The 22,014-nt window shown below is 34.6% G+C and overlaps 1 protein-coding gene across 3 annotated transcripts in view; it reads left to right on the top strand.

Annotated features, from left to right (window-relative positions):
* The window catches only part of mgl (low-density lipoprotein receptor-related protein megalin), a 266,041-nt gene that overhangs the window by 199,563 nt on the left and 44,464 nt on the right, over positions 1 to 22,014 (top strand). For all 3 annotated transcript variants that reach the window (XM_076122865.1, XM_076122864.1, XM_076122863.1), the window contains one exon: positions 16,781 to 16,900. In XM_076122865.1, the coding sequence (XP_075978980.1) occupies positions 16,781 to 16,900 (120 nt within the window). The remainder of the gene's footprint in view (positions 1 to 16,780; positions 16,901 to 22,014) is intronic.

Below are 22,014 nucleotides of genomic sequence, written 5' to 3'. Positions count from 1 at the left end.
ACAAACATACAAAATTGTCGTTCTTTCTTTATAATAAGTACTAAAGATACAGCCTTCAAGTGATATAGATTGAAGTAATTTTACGACTAGTATTCTTTTGTAGAATGCTCTTAATGAAATGTTCTTGTACAGAGCAATTTCATTTAATAAGTACTTTTTTATGAGCCTGACTTGCAATTATTGTCGTTTGTATGTTGCTTTCTTTAGCAGAGGAATTTGCAAATATATTTGAAAACATTTTATTGTTTGTTGAAATTGGTTCTGTATGTATGTACGAAATATAGAATGTAATTTAGAACAGTAACTTGTCTAGTATATTATAAAATCTATACGTATTATTTATTTAATTGTGCGTGATTTTAAGATATGTTTTTTTTTTATTCTTTTAATCTTTAAGCTATGTGAAAATCCTAAGAGTGCATTAAACAATAACGTCACAAGAGCCACTCTCTGAAGGAATTCTGAGATAGTGATGATGATGATGATGACTTTCCACATATACGCATTGGGAACATGCCTAATAATTGAAACTGTACCATAACAAAACCATGCTTTATTTCCTCCCAAATATCTGTCAATTACATATAACATATACTTACCGCACCCGCACACACTCGCGAAACGGCACTCGGATATTACCTTCCATAAACCTTATCTCGCCTGGAATAGAACCGTGTTACTGCAGCTGAAGATAACTGCTTTATGTGAACACTAGGAAGACTAACGTGAAGTATTTATAATACAGGGTGTTAGACAGACGGTAGTCCAAACACATGAGACATCTGTAGCGCGTTTCTCTACATTTTTTACTAGCGAGTATCGAGAGTTTGACATTTAAAATGTACTGCAAAAAATAGTTGCTACGATATCCGATAGAGGCGCTGATCAAATTTTTATGCAAAATTTCTTTATAGCTTGCCGGTTGTCGATAGTCGTAGAGAATTCAATTATTGGTCTGACCGCTACTCGGCACTTTCGTTATCGTATTATTAACCTTAAATTACAAAAAAAAACAGTTTTGTAGATATGTTGCTTTAAAATCTAGAAATTGGAATTGTTTGTTCAAGAACAAAATTAGTGATTTTTACATATTTACTCAAAGTCTTGTAATGCCTATGATACATCGTTTCAAAGGGCATGAACTAAAGATGTTTTCAAAAAAGTTCAGTAATTCTATCTATTAAAATAATAGAGAAAAAGGCCTTAAAATGATTAATAAATGTGATAATTACTTCTAGTTGTAAATGTCTCTTAGCTAGTGGTCACTGCGGTCAGGTAATTATCTTGTTATGTGTATATCAGGTTACTAATATAAATGCAATTGAAACTCCTACTAATTGCAATTATAGTATTGAACTTAATTTGTTATTCAATAGTTTAGTAATGTAAGAATTAATTTTAATTGTTAAGTCATTATAAAATAACTAGGTATCATTGATCGGACACTATATTTAATTTGCCTTTTTATTTTACCCCGTCTCTGTCCAAATGCTGGGCAAGCGTCTTTTCCTGACCTAGGGACGGGTTAGGTCTTGAGTCTTGGGTCTCAAGAAATGTGTTAATCCATTCTTAACCATGCAAAATTTCGTTATAATTCTAATACACGCAAAATTATGTAACTTCGAAAGTTGTTTAATATTACTTACTAGTTAATATCTAGTATGTCTAAACGAAAGCATATTTTCCATTTCACCCTAGTCATTTACTTTATAGCTTTAACAAGCATAAAAAACTACCTATTTAAACCGTTTCCAAAACTCCAACACAAGTAAAATCAAAAGAATAAATAAACAAACCTTCCCTCCCATTAAAAATACAGGCAAAAGTATTTACTTAAAGCAAGGTTTTAAATCCGCGCAAACGTGCATAAATTAAAAGGAATGAACTCTTTAACCGCGCGGTGTTTATTTGCGCGGCTCGTAACCGCTGTATCGCGCGGTGGCGCGGGGGACAATCGTACATAAATTAGCGCCCTAGAACATGCGACGCGGTATAAGGTATGAGCGAAAGGTTTTTTTGTTATTTTATGATTTTTTATATGAACTTTTCAAGTAAATTATATTTATCAGTGGAATAGAGCACATAGGGTGTGATTTATCCTATGGTGGTATGTTATTAAAATAAATGTGTAGTTTGCTTGAAAAGTTATGACGTCATCGGTATTTTACGATTTTTGTACTGTTGAAGTGTTGTTCTTAACCTGAAAATATAAACAATTCTTAAATCTGGCTTTTCTCCAATCGGTATACGGAAAGTCTAAAAACGCTACTAGCTACGATCCCTACACAAACTTTTTATTTTGTCATACATATTCGTAAAATATGACTATTTGAAGGTAGGTACAGAAAATAGAGGTCTACCCCTAAAAGTAAAGAAATAACACCACCTGCTTGTACCATGGGAACATAACGAGTGCAACCGGAAGTGCGTCGACGCGGAAGTCGGTAACGCTTCCCGCGCTTCCTGACACTTCCGGCGTCATGGCCGCCCGCCCTACAGGGCTTGAAGTTTTGCTCGAATACCACAATACAGTATTCCGCGGGTGTACTTGCATATATTTTTGTAAGAGAATTCTATGAAAATAGGCGTAAAATGAAAATTTATGGGGTCTAATCGAAACACACTGTGGTTTATTTGAAGGACAAAATTCCTGAATCTTTAATTTTCAATTTCTCGATTCTCGTTGATTGTTAGTTGTTTTTAGGAGGGAAGATGTAGGAAATGCAAATGAGGTAGTATTAAAAATATATAAATTAGAAAACAAATAACGCTATTCTCCGACCCGGCAATCGAAGCCAAGACCTTATAATCAGCAACTGCATTCCACCCAGACCACAGGAGCTGTCATCAGTTTAATAACAGGCATAAAATGGTAAAAGTTTATAATTCCAAATAGTCTTAATAATAACTCCAATTCAATCTCCAATAACTTCTATAATAAATCTATCTACCCTCACATATATTTCAAAACATCTTCATACAAAATATTCCCTCTACCCTACATTCCTAACATCGGTCTCAAAGTGATTCACACACCTGTGGCGCCATCTTAATGTTGACAGCGTCATTTATCATGGAGTGTGACGTCATACATACATATTTGGATCTACCCACGGGTGTTCAAGTGTGTCGCCGGGGTAAAATGGATTCAAGGTTTTGATGAGAAGTCTAGATATTTTGTTTAAGAGATGAAAGAAAATGATTCGGAACTATGTTTTTATTTTTTAATATGGTGGAAGCCTTTCTTTGTAATTAAATTCTAGATGTGATTATAATAGTTAAAAATATGTATAAAGTATGAAAGCATTTTGTATTGGAGGAGCAATTAAAATCGCGTGGCTGTAGCAACACCCTTGAAGGCTTTTCTTATCATATCATGTAGAATCATATTCATATCATGTAGAAAGCTTGGTATTGAATTTTGAAACATCGCTGGGCAAAAAACAATCACCGTAGATTATATATTTTATTTTTAATTGTATTTTTTTGTATACAAGTGTGCTACGGCAATATTACCAGTCGTAATAATCTAAAATCTTAGCTCTCCATCATCACGAATTTCAACAAACCCTCCTATTCCACCCCATTCTACAGCATAAATAACCAAAACTTTAACATAAAATATTTACGTTTTAAAACAAAAGTTTTGCAGAACTTTCTTCAGAAATGATTTACTCGACGAATATCCAATACTTTCAGATTGTATCAGTCTTTTAGCACAATATGTTGGAAAAGGAGTGGAAAAGTAGTGGAAAAGGGGTAGAAAATCGAGATACAAGTGTGGCCTGAGGCCTCGTAGCAATCTCGGTTCTTGTCTTACGACTTTCTACGTATGGATGCAATTCGGGAACATTTTGAGAATATTGTATTGTAGGATCAGAAAATGGAACTGTACGTGTGAAATTTATTCGGATTGTGATAGGTTTGTTGGCAACTGGGTACCTTTAGTTTGCCCTGCCAGTATATTATTCGAAGTGCTACAAAATCGTTTTGCATTGATAAATCAGTAGCAGTCTAAAGTACTTAGTAAAGTACATTCCTGTGCTGTTGCATTGCATTTTTATGCATTTAATGAGATCCATATTAAGGAATTATAGTAGTTATCAGATATTCATTTAACTGCACACGTAGTAATAAAAAGCTAATTGTAAAGAGTGGCTTATGTCCCTTCTTCAACAATCTTCCGTTCATTAGTTTAACCGCAAACGCGTTGGTATGAATTCCTATGAAGACTTTTAGGTAAGCTATGCAGTCAAGGTACAAAGGTAGACCTTTTCTTTACGAAATGTTGTAGAATCTAACCTCAAAGAAAACCATCGTAAGTTCCATTGTTGTCTTACAATAGTTCAATGACCCGTTGAAACAATACCAAATTACCGTTCAAAAGAAACCAAAGAACTTAGCACCTTTGTGGTCAAATAAAAGGACTAAATCGTTGAAGATGTGCTTTTTCTCGAAGCTTCCATTTTAAACTAAGTGCTAATTAGCGCGTTGATTGTTATCCGACCTTTGCAGGTTTTAATGAACGGTTTAATCATTAATTAAGAGGTTTGAAACTTTCAACTTTGAATTCAGTTCTGGCGAAAGTCCAAACATTGATATCTTATGATATTTTTAAGAAAAGTCAGCTAACTTGAAGGGTTTTGTTAGCATGTTAAAAAACAGTTACGGATTGATGTATGATGTATGTAGTTGGTTAGCAAACATTGTTTTGAAAGATTTTGTTAAGAATAATAAGGAATTCTTTAGCTATACAATATTATGTAACTTTACCTTAAATCATAAGGCAAGCACGTGGAAAGTTATCGAACTATGGAATCTATCAAGTAATAATAAAATGATATCCTAAAGTTTTCTTCCTACAGAGCTCTTCAATAACTAAAACAAAATGAAGGTATTTTCTCACTTTCCACGTCTATTTTTATTTATCTTGAAACTTAGTATTAATTGTTGCTTCATATAAGTTTTTAATGAAGACACCCACGTTTTGACCTATACCTGTTTATTTCATGTTTTAAACATTAGTTTTTCAAGAATTTTGTATTAGAATTCGTCACCTTAGACGAAACCCACACTGAAAATATGTTTCGATTACCATTCCTTTCATCTAGAGGTATAACATAACTTAACTTGGATTACTATAATAATGTCCTCCTAGCCGATATACGGCTACGGCGGTCAGTTTCATTGAAACTAGCCACCTATGCAGGACTTTGTTTATAGTGTCCAAGTGTGTGCACAATACACAGGTACACTCTCTATTCCATCACTCTCATAGTCCGGTGGGACGGATAACCGACACGACCAGTGAGAGGTCAGGCGCAGGACCGCCGGCTTTACGTGCTCTCCGAGGCACGGAGGTCTTCGACCTCAACTTCCCAACTCCGGGCAATTTCTAAGAAATTCTTAACAGAAAAGACTTTTTGGCCCGACCCAGGATTCGAACCCGAGACCTCTCGCACGGCAGCCGCATACACTACCGACCGCGCCACAGAGGAATCTTGAATCATAAAAAAAACTTTACCAATATTTTATGTCCCCTTTTTCCTTCTAAATTTGTCTGTCCTGTGTTGTATACCCAAACATGATGACCACTCAAACGCCCTTGCCCAGCAGTGGGACACGACATAATAGCTAATAAAAATATTTCTTCATCATAAAACTGAAATTAATAGTTTAATTATTTAAGTTTTACTTTGTTAAAAGTTTAAGTAATATTCAAACGAATCACACACAATCAGTACCTCGATTCTCTACCACTATCGACTACCGACAACCGGCTAGCTATCGAAATTTTGACATTTAGAATGTACTGCCAAAATGTTTCCTACGACACCCGTCAGTGGCGCTGATCAGATTTTCATACAAAATTTCTCGATGACAGTTCGGTTGTCGGTAGTCGATAGTAGTAGAGAATCGAGGCACATATTGTTTGTGATTCCTTTAAATACATTTTATGATTTTCACCCACCATACTTAACCATTGATTAAGGTGCAAACATATTCCCAATATTTACTAACTACTTGTGTAGTTGTTCAAGTAAATCATGTCGACAGATTGATCGAGAACGTAGTGGAATAGTTCAAAAGTGCAGTACGTATTGATAGTACTCGTATGTAACGGGAGCCAGAACAAACTGTGTTCCTGAAACTTTGTGTTGAATATCTGTTGAAGGAATGTGCTTAACAGTTTGTGGAGAAGATGACGCATTTTCGGTTTATATGGAGATTAGTTCATTGGTGTGAGTCAGATTTTTTTTTTGAGTTCATAGGTGAATTTGTTTTGTAAATGAGTTTTACACGTGTAATGCATTAATTAGTGTTGTTGTTAATTTACCCTGGCGCTTAACGTCGTAGATTCGATATTAACACACCAAAAATGACGTGATATATGATAAATTTACAGGTTTTTCGAGACTGGTCGCATATGCCTAAGGAACTTTATTGGAGAAATAGACCATCTGCCTTTCTAGCTTTTGGGAAAGCAGACATAAAATTGTGAATCTCAGAGAAATGAACTGAATCATAAACCTTACCCATTTACTAAAATCAACAGTAACAAATCAAATTTTCGTCACCGACTTCCCAGCCGTAGTTAGAGTCGTCCAATTAACGCCAGTTCATTCAATAAACAGTATCAGTGTATAAGTAGTGTATTTACACCAACATTTTCCCTCGTTACCAGCCCGCTGCCATCTTTTATTCATCAGATGAACGACTCAATGCGAACGAATGAACGGACTCCGATTGTCGCGCGTCACAACCCTAGCAAAACACACAAGGTGAAATCAACCTTATCCTTAAACCTTAAGGTTGATTTTCCTCTGTGTTGTTTCCCGGATTAAGGTTGTCAATTTTGATGAGCAAGAAGTCTAGTTTTATTTATGTTTAAAGCGGGCATGAATGGCTTAGTTGACTATACATTTGGTCCTATTGCATTCGGGCAAGGCGGTAAATCACATTGGAATTTCAGAATTCAGATGTGTACGGTATAAATCATGCAATTTGCATCTGAATATAGTAGTCGGATACTGAGGGGTAGCTGAAATATCGGTTTTGGGAACAAAATTGCGCGTTGAAGGCACTTTTTTGGGTTATAAACTGGAAGGATGACATTGCAGTGTTTTTTTTTCAATGATCCTTTGTTGATTCTTTTGATTTATGCAGCAAAGGAAGCTTTATCTGACGTTTATCTAAAGAATTTATTTCATCATTGTAGCACATACCTTCTAACATGTAACATGGCGAGTCTATACTTTTTACTCCTACAGCAAAACTCAACTGGATGCACATTCGATTAAACCGCATCTATGCTTCAAACGATGCTCACGATGTGACTGTCGAGCTCGCGAGTTCGTTTAGCTTAAACGGGTGGTATCAAGTATAATGTTCAATAAATTGATTTTGGACTAAAGTTTTTAAACCATCGCAATTTTTACTCATGATACTAATTTGCTAAACAGGTCTTTAACGGGATGAGAATTATAAGGTTTACTATGCCTTATAAGCTGCTCGAATTTTCGATGGCCATGCTCTGACTGATGTAGCTGCTAAGCGTCGTCTCTTTGTTGTGCGAGTTTCCACACCTACCCTCACTTGGTGTTCACTATTGTAGACTTATTGATGCACTTTTTCAGGCTATCAAACAGACAGAGGAGAAATAAAATTATAACCTAAAAAGATTAATCATATTCTCTAGGTGCTTCCTGGAGTGGGAAAAGTTATTAAAACATCACGTAGCAACACGAAGAAAACTTAAAATAAACTTCTTGAAACATTTATCGTCCCCTCAGCCATTTTTCATCAGCGTGATTTGGGGAGTGAGCCATTAAAATGACTGGCAACAAATGTTGATATCGTGAAGTTTACGAGTCGACATCAAAACTTTTACTACGTGTTAACGTCACGTTAACACCGGTTTATTGGTAAAACGATGTAATACTATAGCAACTTGTGTGGACCTATTAAAGTTTCAGTTTTATTTAGTCACCTTTTATATTTTGTAATTGCTGTTATTTGTAGTGCTGAGAAAACCTTGCTACTGTTTCTGATGCAGAATGCCAACTTCGCAAAATATCATCAAAATTTATTCAGTTATATTGGAAATTTAAACCAATCACGTTACTTTCACTGAGAAAGAGTCTCCTATGGGGTGTGTTGGGGTTTAAGTCCAACATTAAGCTAGGGAAAGAAAATTATACTAAGAAAAAATTTTTTCGGTCTGTAAAATAAAACCCCGTTCATAATTTTAAAAGCTATTCAAGCTGGAAACTACCTTGGGACCACTACTTCAGAGAAAAAAGTTAAGTTATATCAACTATAACATACATACCGAAACATCTAGAAATATATCTCACAATTCCCAAAATATATTCCAGACCTTTGCTCCATATATTGTTAGAAGGAAAACAGAACTATATAAGCTAGTAATTTATTTAGTACAAATAAACTTGTTGGTCACAAACAGCAATTTTAGGCGCCATATGTCATAATTGTGTTGAACGTTACTACGTTTATTGGCCGCGCGCACGTGACCGGAAATACCGACATTTTGTGAAGGCTTCTTTTTGTAAGGGACTTTTACATTGAGGTAGGAAGTAACTAGAGAGATATTGGTCTTATTTTCAGTTCTACTTAGGTGCTGTAATCCGCTCAAACTGTCAGTTACGAGTACCTTGCCTTCCAAAGATACTTTTTTCAATCAGTGGAAACCACCTAGACCCCCTGGTCTAGGTGGTTTCCACTGATTACAACCCTTTTCCAGGGAAACCCTTTCCAAGCGCATCGCAATAGCAATCTCAAATAAATAATCCCTAAAAATTAGTTTTTAACATGAAATTAATTGATTTTAATTTTTGACGCATATGTTAACCCTAAAACACCAAACGAAATAAAATACAACGAAGAAATTTGGGAATACACAAGGAAGATTCCATGATTACAGAGAATAAGTGGGAAAGCGCCTTTACGGCAGGCACCTTTGATATGTGTAATTGCGTACAATAAGGTTTTATGTCAGTTTTTTCTTACAAAAGTAGGATATTACCCACTGTCAACCGAATTAGTACAGCAATATTTTTCCTTATACCTTCATTTGAGCCAAAATTCTGACACGTAATTAACTCTTTACTTTATTTACTGTAGAAAAAAGCTACAGAAATTATAATTCTTAGTATTTTTGCAATAATCGTAATATTTCTAATTACATTTTATTTTTTGCGTCATTGAAAACGAAGTCGGCCCCACGTTAGGGCGCCATTATGAAAAAGAAAAACCGTTAAGAAATTCCAAATTTAAAAATTAAATCACCGCAACGTTCCGTTTTAAGTAAAAGACAACTCTTGGACGGTAACGAAGTTAATTATTTATAACGTGACGGCTATTTTCCTCGAAAGACTCTGAACCAGATCATTTTCAATTTTTTTTATTTTCATTTTACACATTTTTAGTAAAATATGTATTTTACTAAAAATAACTGCACGTTTGGCGCAGTGGTTATAGTGGTCACCTCATCGCAATAACCATAGCCGCATGTGGTCGGTTCGAATCCCACCCGGGACAAGTCTTTGTGTGATGAGCACGAGCATTTGTTCAGAGCCTGGATGTTAATTTATCTATATAAGTATGTATTTAGAAGTATATAAGTATGTTTATCGGTTGTCTGGTTACCATAGTACAAGCTCTGCTTAGTTTGGAATCCGATGACCCTGTGCGAGAAAAAAATATTTATTATTGATTATTATTACTAAAAATGTTGTATGTACAAAATAGACTAAAAATACAGCAAAAAAACGTTGACAGTAAGTTGTTCTCATACATTTGCTGCCATTTTATATTTATCAGATAGGTTATCTCCAACTTAAATATAAATCATAAAACTGGCCACTTATTATCTAACTTAAGTAAATTGCGAACAAAATGGCCGTCTCAAATTTGACCCAAGAGTTGTAACAGCTCAGTTAACTGAGACTTAATAAAGATATTTTCCATGTTATTTTACAATAATGATCCTGGGAGGGTATTTGTGTTTATATTTACACTCTACTGCGGCAAAACAACCGTTTGAGATTTAAATAATTAATCTAACGAAGATTTCCTTCCTAATATTTATTAAAACGTTCAATATTTAAGTTTACAGCTGAAATTACGAAATGTTTACAGCGTTATCGAGATACTTACATAAATATGACATGATATTAAAATTGTTTTGCACGTTTCCGCGAAGGATTATGGGCCTTTGTTTGTTAAAGCTATATTTTTGGGATTAATTCTCGATAATTGGTCGTTTTCATTGCTATAAGAGTTCACATAGAAGTTGTCAGAACTTACAAAATATGGAATAACAATCAATAATAGATGTTAATGTAAAAATTTCGACTCAATTTGTAAGATTGAAATAATTTAATTGAAAATAAATAGGAAGAAATAAATATCAAATATCCCGAACCTGGGACTTTTCAGTTAAACAACCAACGTACCATATATACCATAAATCATAATCCTAAGCCTAAAATACGACATCCTGTATCTTTTAATACATGCGTTTAAAAAAAGTAGAAAATGTAACTGGCAGTAAATCAATCGGTGTTTTCTACGTTCTAAATTCAAATGTGCGAGGCGCGCGAACAGCACGAGATTGGCGCCATTTTTCACCTCGGCGGCCATTGCTGAGTCGACCTTTCACCTTTGCCAACGTGTGCCACGGGAGATTTGCATTTTGTCCTTATATTTGACTGTTTTACGACCACCGTTTAATACTAGAGATTAGATAATATTTAGTTCTCAGAGATTAAGTTAAGGAAAATACTCTAAAAAGTACAGGATAAGAAATTCATAGTTGACAGGCATGAGTCTTAGCCCCCTTACGCACTAGCGGTTAACCGCGGGAGCGGCTAGCCGCGCGGTTACAGTTGCCTGACAAAATTGTTGGCGGTTATGTTGCGGTTCACAGGCGGTTGTATATTAAACTATAACCGCGCGGCTAGCCGCTCCCGCGGTTAACCGCTAGTGCGTAAGGGGGCTTATAGTTTGTTTGTCGTATGGTTAGTGGTTAGTTAGTCTTATACAAATCTTATAACGTGTAACCATGGCGATTTTTTATACTCAGGTATATTTAATGGCGAACTTTTACATTGAAAATAGTTTGAAAATTTTAAAAAATACGTTCATACTAAACTTGTCTAAAGCTATATTTAGTATCTTGCGTCACCTTGCAGGAACCTAGTTAATACTTTAAAATACTAGAGATTTATTTTGAATATTCAACTGAAAAATGGTCATACACCAAAACTTTTTGTCTGTATTCCAGACATTTGACACGTTAAGAACAGTTACTGCTGAATAACATGCATTAAAATAAAAAATATATATTTACTCCAAAATTCAACAGGAATACAATTATTTTTGCCCTACTTTTGCTCCTAAGACTCTCAATTTACCGTCACCTAACTCGCAAGACACGCTCACCACAAGACGCAGCGAGTGTAGTGACCTACCTCACATGACGTCAGCGGTCGCCATTAACATGCTCGCAGCGCCCTCTAGTTTACACTAACAGTATCTCGGTACAGATAAATACAACAGTAGCTTGGTGATATAATGTTATGTACTGTATAAAGTGATAATGTGACTGCCTACTGACCCACTGCTGAGCAAGGGTCTCCTTATGTAATCAGGCAGGAGAATAAATAATTATGTTGGAATTAGAATTGTTAGAGACTGAAATATTATGCACTTGTTTGATCCTTACGAAAAAGCAAGCTTGTGACGTCACAATGTCGTATTTCTGTACCAAAATAAGTTTGTATTTATGTTTTTCCCCAAATAGGCTTCTGAAGTATATTTTTCTTCAGCGTTATTTATTTCAAGCGCATAATTTTAATTAAAGCTATCAAATATACAGCTCACGAAATAACAATGAAAAATAAAAATGTTCTCAGAAATAACATATCGAAAAATTTATTAATTGTACATTTATATGGTTTGAAATATAAATACCAGGCTTTAGTTTACACAGTTGTATTAACAACAGCTGCGAAGAAATAATAATATTTGATTAAGTTAACAAAAGATATAGAAATAATAAATTGGGTCAGAATATGATTTATTGAAAAACAAACTAAGTATTTTACTTTAAACAAAATTTAAAAAAAATTGTAACTCGTTAAAATTGACGATATTTATTAACAGTAATTATTAAGTGGTATAGATAAGTATTCGATTGCCACGCGCGTCGGGAAATTGAAACCATGGCAACTCACCAATGACATTTCAAAGTTATGTCTACAATAGCAATTTTTATCAATTGTACTAACGGAAGAGAAAAATAAATGCTGAAATTTCACATACCTTCAAGTATAGGCCTAGTTTTTGAAGGAATATAATGTTACCGATTCGCACTTGACCAGCGTGGTTTATTCAAACCCATACCCTTTATCAATCAAGGAGGAAAACCTTACCCAATAGTGTGACGATAATAGATTAATTATATAGGCCACATAGACTAGGCCTGTGGCATATGTATCTTAATAAATTACATAACCAGGTACCGAACCCACACTCGCATTACAATCCGTTAATCCTAACACGGGAAACTAGCCTATGCGTATTCCCAGCCAGGTGGAACAAATCTCGGGGCCGCAAGCGAACACTGCGGGCCTTAAATTAGTGGCGTTGGTAATCGGCTTATATCTAGATATATTTGAACAACTGACCAACAGATTAATTGATAATTTTAATGGTTATTTGGTTTATATTATTAAGTAACATAAAAACATAAAACGCGTTTTTATCCCCAATAGTGATAGGAGACCAAAGAACGGTACATCCTTACTAATTTCCTTCTTACAAACTATCATGTCATACAGAATTATTGTTTACTTCTGAATATAAGTTTTCGAAAATAATGTAATTTACTTAAATGAATTTAATTTTGTGACTAACTTGGTATGGGTCCAACCCCATCATAAAAGAGAGATTAGGTTTTGAGTTCGCCGGGGTCAAGTGTGGATTGGATACTTTACTAATGTTTGTAAAAATATTATTAAATTTTTCATGAGAAAATTAGATATTTGTCTATAGCTGCATATATTCTACTATTTGGATTATGACTTAGAACGCCAATACAAGTTTAATTGATAGCTTTCCGATACATTATATTTTCTAGAAAATTAGTTCAGAGTAAAATTTTATTATCTTTAACAATAAGGCAATTAAACATAAAATAAATTTAAACACCCTTCATAAACGTCAGTTGGTCATAATTAAATCCAAGATGGTTGTCAGATGACGTCACAATAAGTGTCATGGCGGCTAAAGGTTTATTAACGTTGACATCGTAAGTAATCGAATCTTACTGCAGGGAATTTGTGTATTTTAATATTAATTCGTTTATAATTACATCTGTTTTAGATGAAAATATGAAGGGTTAGTTTTAAGAAAATTATGTTGGATCTTACTAGAATTAAATTTAAGTGGACTTCTCTAAAGCTATTATTTTATATTCTTAAAATTATAAGCTTACTTTGAATCATACTATGTTTTGAAATAAATCAAGAGAAAAAAATTAAATACTTTGAAAATATTTCTTATAAAACGACATAGGGTATAATTTATTTAAGTATTCATTATTTATTCTAGTTAATCTAAGTACTAATTACATCGATAAACCATAATTTATTTTATAGGCTCGATTTGAATATATCGATATCGATTTACTTACGGAAGCAATATTACGGCAAAAATCATTCACCGGAACTAAAACACCATATTTCGTAATTTACATTAGGTACTAAAAAGCACTCACGTCAAATGGACTCTAAACCACCACTCCACAATAAAGTCCGATCACAAAAGCAGCAATTCAAAATTTTCCCAAATACCCATCATCAATGATCATCATGCACCCATATTTGACCTCAAAAACCTTCAGCCCTCGTGCTATTCGGTTGAGCACGCATAAACCGACACTCGCACCCATTACACGGCGCATTGTAGGCACATGAGCGCGAATTATCTGCGTGGGGAATTTGCCTAGCGTATTTCAGTACTGTACGGTTAAACCTAGGCTGAAATGTGGGGAAAATTGAAGGTGGCTTTTGTACCAGCGTTGTCCTTCACTAAAGTAGGTGTGTACGTTCTTTGTGATTTTAAAAAGATATAATTGATTGGTAAATATCGGGTGGCACTTTTTTCATATTATAAATAGTTTTTTGTAAAATGTATTAGCTGCATCGCGAATGAGAGGACTAATTTTCAGCTGTGAACGAGCTATAGCAACAACCTAAAAAGCTATTTCGCTACCACTTGATGAAAAATTTTAGGCCCGATTGTAAAGAATTGGACGGCTATCGCACTTTGCATGACCGATAATAGATCAGTCAACTCTGCACTGCGTCTTCTTCGTTCTGTTCGCTTTCTACTACAGCAATTTTGTGTTTAAGTGGTTCGACGGCACATATCTTTTTAAAATCAAATCATGACCAACTGACAAAACTTCTTAAAACTTAACAAACTCAAAAATGCATACAATCTTAATACAATTAATTTATTATTTCATCACAGAAAAAGATTTGATTTTTTTGGTATTAATAATATAAACTCAATACCTACAAAAGTAAAAAACAATAAATTCACCAAATACTCAACAACGTCTCAACCAAAACCGACTCAAAACTCACCAAGAACCGACTTAACTCGTCAGATTCAATTCGCAAAATTTGACCACAATTAAGTTTGATTCAACATCTTGAAGTTGTCACAAGTTTGAGTCCATTGCCGATTAATAATGGAAGATAAGCGATCGACAAGATTTATAGGGGAAAGGATAATTTATTGACGAATAACTTTTGCTGGTTTTGATTTACTTTGCCTGTGATAGTGACGGTTGAACTCTTGACCTCTTTTGAAGAAGTTTTGAGTTTGAATCCTATACTAGTAAGTGGCGTTGTTTGGTCTCTGCCTACTTTTAAGGAAAAAAAGCGTGATTTTATGTATGTATTCAAAGCTACATATAAAAACATGCATGCAAAACCAAATAAGTAAAGATTGAATGATTACATTATTGTGACGTCCTCTTGCTGCACTTGTTCGTGATAAATTTAAAATCTTCTAAACAGATTTATGCCGCTTTATGCCACTAGATCGAGTGATTATCGAAGGTTTTGAGTACATAATTAGAAGGGTAAAACTTTGGTATTTGACATTTTTTTTTATATAATCACGGATTTTGCTTTTGAATTTAATAAGTGTCTTGTCTATAGTTTGCCCCATGTCGAAAGAAGTAGCGCATTTTTACTTCCTCTCAAGTAAATAGCAAAATGTCAAAATGTACATGTGAAGGTTTCCTAGTATCCTTTTACTGAACTGTCTGTTTCATAAAAGGACAAACTGAATTAACTAGAGAGGTAGCAGAATCCGCGGAGAGCTGGTGCATTCTTTACCACTTCTCAGAATGGAAACTTTTCAATCAATGCGGCAATCAATCATACAATTGACGCGACAGATATTTTCGTGCGAGTTCAACGTCCGCGTATAGTTTTAATATCTATTATATTATTAATCTATTATTATTCATCATAAGATGATTTATCAAGAAGTTACATCTGAAACTTTCACTAGACACAATTTTAATATCTTATTGTGACTATTTAAGCGGGTCCTAAATGAGATTGAAGAGCGTGAATTAGTATTATAGCTCAAAAAAAAATTGTATGGATTGTTTAGTTTTAGAATTATGTCTCTATTTACCTGTAATAGTTTGCATCTAAACCACTAATTCATATCCGTTGAAAGTAACGTGCATACGGTATTTTAAACGAAAAGTTACTACGAAACACATTTTATTTCTAAACTTTATGAAGTTTGCAGACCATATACACACACATATGTACGAACAAAATTAACGATTTTTCTACATAATTAAAAGAGAATAAAATTCTAAACTTACGGTAAGTCAATTAGATAAAAAAAACAATTTTTCAATAACCTACAGAGGTTATTGAAAAATCATCAAATTGTTTTTTTCGATTCTAAGAATATCTACGCAGCGTTACTTTAATCCTTTTTCTTGAAAATGCTTGCCTTAAAGCACCATAACAAAACCCAATATTTATATTCCTCCCTCACTCCAACACGGCATGAAACATTTTATTGGTAAATATTCAGGGGTTTAGGAAATATTCAGTTGTCCCTCATCAGGGCACGTCATGCGCACGGCGCGTAACTCCATTTTACCTGTAACGCGATAAATTGACATAAGCTGATTATATTACCGCAACGATGGATGGAAGAGCTGCGACTAGTTGCGCGATTTGTCGCGCGATTTGTGAGTAGTTTATTTGAAAACGTTTATTGTAATGTAGATTGTAGTACGTGTGTGTATTTAGAATACTTTAGGAAGCCGTTAATTTTATTTTTGCTAAGAAATTACCTATATTGTAGTTTTGGGTTTTCTTCGTAGATTTTTTTTATTTTTTTGTGTGTAATAATTATACACCGTGTTCCTGCTACTTATTGATTTGAATGTGTTGTTAACATTTTTAATAATGTCTTAGACTAATGATTTCTAATTCAAATTCCTTCTAAAATCTAATCTGAAAATACATGGTTTGATTCGTGTTTGTAATTTCCTATTGACTATTTTTAATTGCCTTAAAAAAGAAGGGGGATATGTAAACTATACTGTTTTAACGTTTATTCGTCGATTTCTATATCAACTTTGAACCGACTTCCAAAATATTTTTTTCTTTGTTCAGCAACTAATATGTATTTTTTTTCCCAGGCGACACAATATGTCCAAGCGGCATGTTCAGATGTCCAGAGGGCAAGTGCATCCCTGCGCTTTGGGTGTGCAACTACCAGAGCGACTGCGAGAAGGGCGAGGACGAGTTCCAGTCGTGCCGTGAGTAGCCAGCTTTATTTATATACAGCGTGTCTTTTTATTACAAATTTAGTTTTATGAAAATATGTTAAAGAATATTGTGTTTTAGTTTGTCGTTGGTAATAAGGTGAGATTAGGTTATAGAAAGGTTTAAATTGTAAAAAAACTAAACTTAGTTATTGTTACATAGACTATTTTAAACCTGAGAACAGATTGGCTTAACCAAGACTTCATCTCTAGGTCTAGGCAAGTTGCTAGAATTTTGAAGATAAACATAGTATTACTGTGTTAAGGAAAATATGGCTGTTCGAGATATAAGATATCATCCAATCAAATCTGTGGAAATTAGGTTCTAGAATTTAGTCTTACAAAAATAAAATAAGATAATATGATCGGAGAGATGTTGCGTCTTATTTTAATTATATAAGATTTTTTTGCAAACATTTAGCTTTTAAATGATTTTTTTAATAATCCGACTTAATTCTTCATTAATAATTATTAGAAATTGTCTTTTACAATAGACAGAGTTACTAACAATGACATAAATCTTAATCATTCGATCTTTACTACCAAAAACAATACCCCTCTTTCTTAGAACCTACACCATAATTCCCCATAAACCTCCAATTACTCCCTACCAATTATCCCATAGTGCGTATATCTCTATTACTTACTCTTCCCTCACGTCCTGACCTCCGTATTGACCCTCATGCCGTCACGTCCTCCAGAAGGCGTTAGGTACAGTCAGCTCCAAAAGTCGCTGAACATACTTATTCAAGCTTTCGGAACCCTATATTTGTAGTATTGTATATTATTCCCTCGAGAAAACATCTGACCGTGATCGAAATGATTAATTCCAACAAATTTTACCTGATTTTAATCATGTATTTATTGTTTGTTTGTCGTATGGTTAACCTAGTGTCAAAGTTGTTCAAGCCGCCCAAGACGCCTTTGACTTGGCTTAACGACTGTTATCTTGGTAGGCAACAGTCGGGGCCGACATTTTACGTGCCCCCAAAGCACAGAGACGCCCAGCTTATATACCACTATGCGATCACCCATCTATAGAATGACCGTTTATAACGGACCGGTGAGCGCAACTGGCTATAACATTTGGTAATAAAGAGGTTTTGAAAATATGAAGGTGTAAAGCGACTTATGGGCCTGACTGTACGAATGATTTTAAAACGTGACGGAGATTGTACAAGTTACCTTTGATTTTAAAAGATGTTATGAAGATAGGAGTTAGTTTTATGCCGTTGGGAAGCATACACGCATATATTTTTTTGTTAAATGTAAGTAAAAGGTTTGTTTATATATAATATAAACCTTCGTTGAGTTCCAATTATCAATTAAAGTCTAGTACTAGGCAAACATTACAAGAAGTTTGTAATGGATGTTTCTTACTATTTTATGCCAAACTACTGGATGTATTAATGAAAATTGGCACACATTTAGTTTTAAACGACGCTGCATGTCTCTTAAAGACTGTTAATCTGTAAAACGAAGTACTCAGGCTGTTAAAAAGCGACCAACTCATTTTTAAATTGGTTCCGAAAATGCTCAGTCTTAATCGTATATTATTTGGAATACAAAAACCTACTTCAATATTAATATTACTTCATTACACAAATAACAAACACACAAACAAACCATTTAACTTCACAATTTCCTTGCAAAATACAACTATATTTTAATCAATCTCGAAGCTCCATCTTTTGCACGGCACCACTAAAAAGCCGCCGGCTGCATCGAACCCTCGCCCCCTACCCCCTACCACCCCCTTCCACCCTCTGACACCCTTTACTGCAGCCCTTTGACTAGCGGCGGTGGAATTTTATTAAAATACGACAACGTTCAAAATACATTCATTATGCATAGATGATTTAAAACTGGATGGAGTCATTCTGAATTCTCTTTTGAAGTAAATTGATATCAGACTATTTTATTTTAAATAGTTTTTAGTATAGTATTTGTATTGTCTTTGTAGTTAATGATATAATGAATAATTAATGTCGCTAGAACTAGGATTATAGGACACTAGTCAAGGATTGGATTTTCCAAACTAATGATAGTTAAATTGGTATGTTTTTCGAAATTTGTTTTGTAAAAAACAACTGTTATAACTGTTATGAAGGATGAAGAATGCTGAGTGTTAATAACAGCGTTTACATTTAAATTTGGTCTCGGGTAATAACAGGCACATGCAGATTGATTGATTACATATAACGTGAACTCTTTTATCCTGTACAAAGCACTATTCTTAGCATCTAAAACCTCCAAGCAGGAAAACATTACTCATAATATTACAAAATAATTTAATTTCCCAAAAACACCACTAAATTCTCTATTTACACATGCCTAATCGCTAATTGAAACATAACAATGAAACACGTCATACATGTACAGTGAACAGCGCGGTATTTTGACCGCGACAATAAACACGCTGTCGGCACAATCACGCTGTCGGTCAATTACTCGCTTCACGCTCGCAGTGTACGGTGAAACAAGCTATTGGACGGCTTAGTGCGTTTTGTAAAATTTACATATAATTATGTGGTTAATCATCGTTTTGTTGTGGATTAGGTCGGCAATGTTTTTGGATTTTGTCGCTTGTCATATTAATTTTTATGGCTAGTATTTTTTTTGTTGAATTTGCGAAACGAGAATAAATTATTTTATTATCAACTTTGGTTAGTCTGTAATATGTAGCATTTTGGCTATACAAATTGCAGTGTGGCAGAAAATACCCAGTTTAAATAAAAATATTAGCTTTGTTAACATACTGAAACCTTATATCGGTTTACCAGTTGCACGATACCTACTATTCATTTGAGACCATCAAGTATCGAGAGTTTGACAATTATATTGTTCTGCCAAAATAGTTTTAAGACGTTCGCAAAAGGCGCTGAACCAATTGTCATAAATAATTTTTCGATAGCTACCCAGTTGTCGGCGGTCGCTAGTGGCAGAGAATCGCGGTACAGAAGCGTCTATTTCGAACTTACTCGTAATAATCGTAGATACAGTTTCAAAACTATAGACTTCCTGTAAGATTATAACCACATTCAATACTGCCCACATCACATGAACAAAAGCACAAACAATCATTCACAACAACTTATTAAACCATGCACGGGACTCAAACACGCTGTCGGCAACTATCAATAGTCGCGCCGTGAATAATTCCCGCGTCACGCTGCCCGCTATTAATTCACATCACGCTTTGTGCTACACACGTGATAGAACTGGTGTTAGTACGCCGCTTAGGATTTGATTTTGCAAACAGTTGCGCATTTATACAGGGATTTTGGTTAATGCATTTTAGGCACATATTTATAGCGTGTTTTATAGTGACTGTATTGGGTTTTGGTTCGTACCCGTATTAATTAATATTGCCTTTTAGAGATTAGGTACTTACATTGTTGGTTTTGAAGTTTGATATACTTGTCTCTAACTTGGATCAAATTTATATTTGAATATTTTTTTAATTCTATTATAAGACCACATTATTGCCAATTAATGAATCTTATGTTACTAACATTATGAATGTAAAAGTTAGAATATTTGTTACTCAATCATGCCAAAACTGCTGATCGAATTTCGATTAAATATGGTACACTAATAGCTTTATTACCTTACTGAAAAACTATAGGATACTTTTTACCTCAGTAAACCTATTGATGCGGACATAGTCACGGGCAATAGTACTTTATAAAGCTGAAAAAATTGCCTTCTATAAAACATATAAAAATGTAGTATTCCCATGCTACCAGTATAACTAACAAACGTATAAATATTTGTTACAACGAACTAACATTTTTAAAAGGTTTTGTTAGATAGATGATACCTTTTAAAAATCGATCTGTTTTTCATACTAGTATGGCACGTATAGTGTAATTTTAAGGTAATAACTGCAACACCAAGTGTTGTGTAATACGGTAATTAATTTGATTCGCAGAATGTAGTAGTTACTATTGACCTACATAATTAAAATAAGTTTTTTGGACAATACATACTGTCATCTGAATCCAAACTAAGCAGAGCTTGTACAGACACTCCTTTTCATTATAAAACTATTTGTTCTGGGTGGGATTCGAACCCAAATAATTTGATTATTGACAGTTCTTTTGGACATTTTGCATCTTCATATTAAAGTGTTCCTAAACTCTATTCATTCTTAGTACTTTTTCTCTCTTCGTCTCAAAATACCTGCAATACAAAACTCGAGAACAACAGAACCGATTCACCTATATCTTTCTTTCGCCATGTATTACAAAACACAGGCGTCGCCGGGCGCTGTAATATATCGCTGCAGTTCCACGTCCCGTGCTATCGTTCACTGCAATAGATGACTCGCGTTTAGGCTTCCCTCACACTATGCGACACTTTGTAGTGTTGAAAATATATAGCTTAATTTATTGTATAAAGACTTAACATTATAAATCTCTGATGCGCACTGCCCAGTCAGCCTGCGACCACAGCGAGTGCAACCTGCGCCGAAACGTTAGGCATTTTAAGGTAAAATGCGTGTTCGCGTTAATTCCCATATTCTATTATACATTAAACATGCAACGCGAGAGTTTAAAAGTTATAATTATAAATCTCATTTAAAGACACTAGCGGCTGTAGTACTGAGTGCTCTATTGACTGTAGTGTAAGTACTTAGTTCGATTTCCAGGATAAGTAGTGACGGTTTCCCCGTGGGTCTTTCTCCGCAGTAGCCCGGAGTAACAGACTTCGATAATAAATAAATAAATAAATTTAACCCATTAATGTCCCACTGCTGGGCAAGGGTCTCCTCCCGTAATGAGGGAGGGGTTAGGCCTTGAGTCCACCACGCTGGCCAAGTGCGGGTTGGGGACTTTGCATGCCTTCAATTAATGTATTAAACAAATTTTAGGCATGCAAGGTTTCCTCACGATGTTTTCCTTCACCGTTGGAGCATGTGATAATTATTTCTAATACACACATAACTTCGAAAAGTCATTGGTGTGTTGCCTCGGGTTCGAACCAGCGACCACTGGCGTGGGAGGTGTCAACTTATACCACTCGGCTATCACTGCTCCTAGACTTAGATAAAATTTTGAAAAAAAAATATGTTGGTGTTTGAGTTGAATCCACCGCGTTTCATA

The sequence above is a fragment of the Anticarsia gemmatalis genome, chromosome 14, assembly GCF_050436995.1.
Source record: "Anticarsia gemmatalis isolate Benzon Research Colony breed Stoneville strain chromosome 14, ilAntGemm2 primary, whole genome shotgun sequence".
In the NCBI taxonomy this organism is placed as follows: Eukaryota; Metazoa; Arthropoda; class Insecta; order Lepidoptera; family Erebidae; genus Anticarsia; species Anticarsia gemmatalis.
The sequence above is the reverse complement of the archived record's forward strand: the minus strand, read 5'-3'. Positions and strand labels throughout refer to the sequence as shown.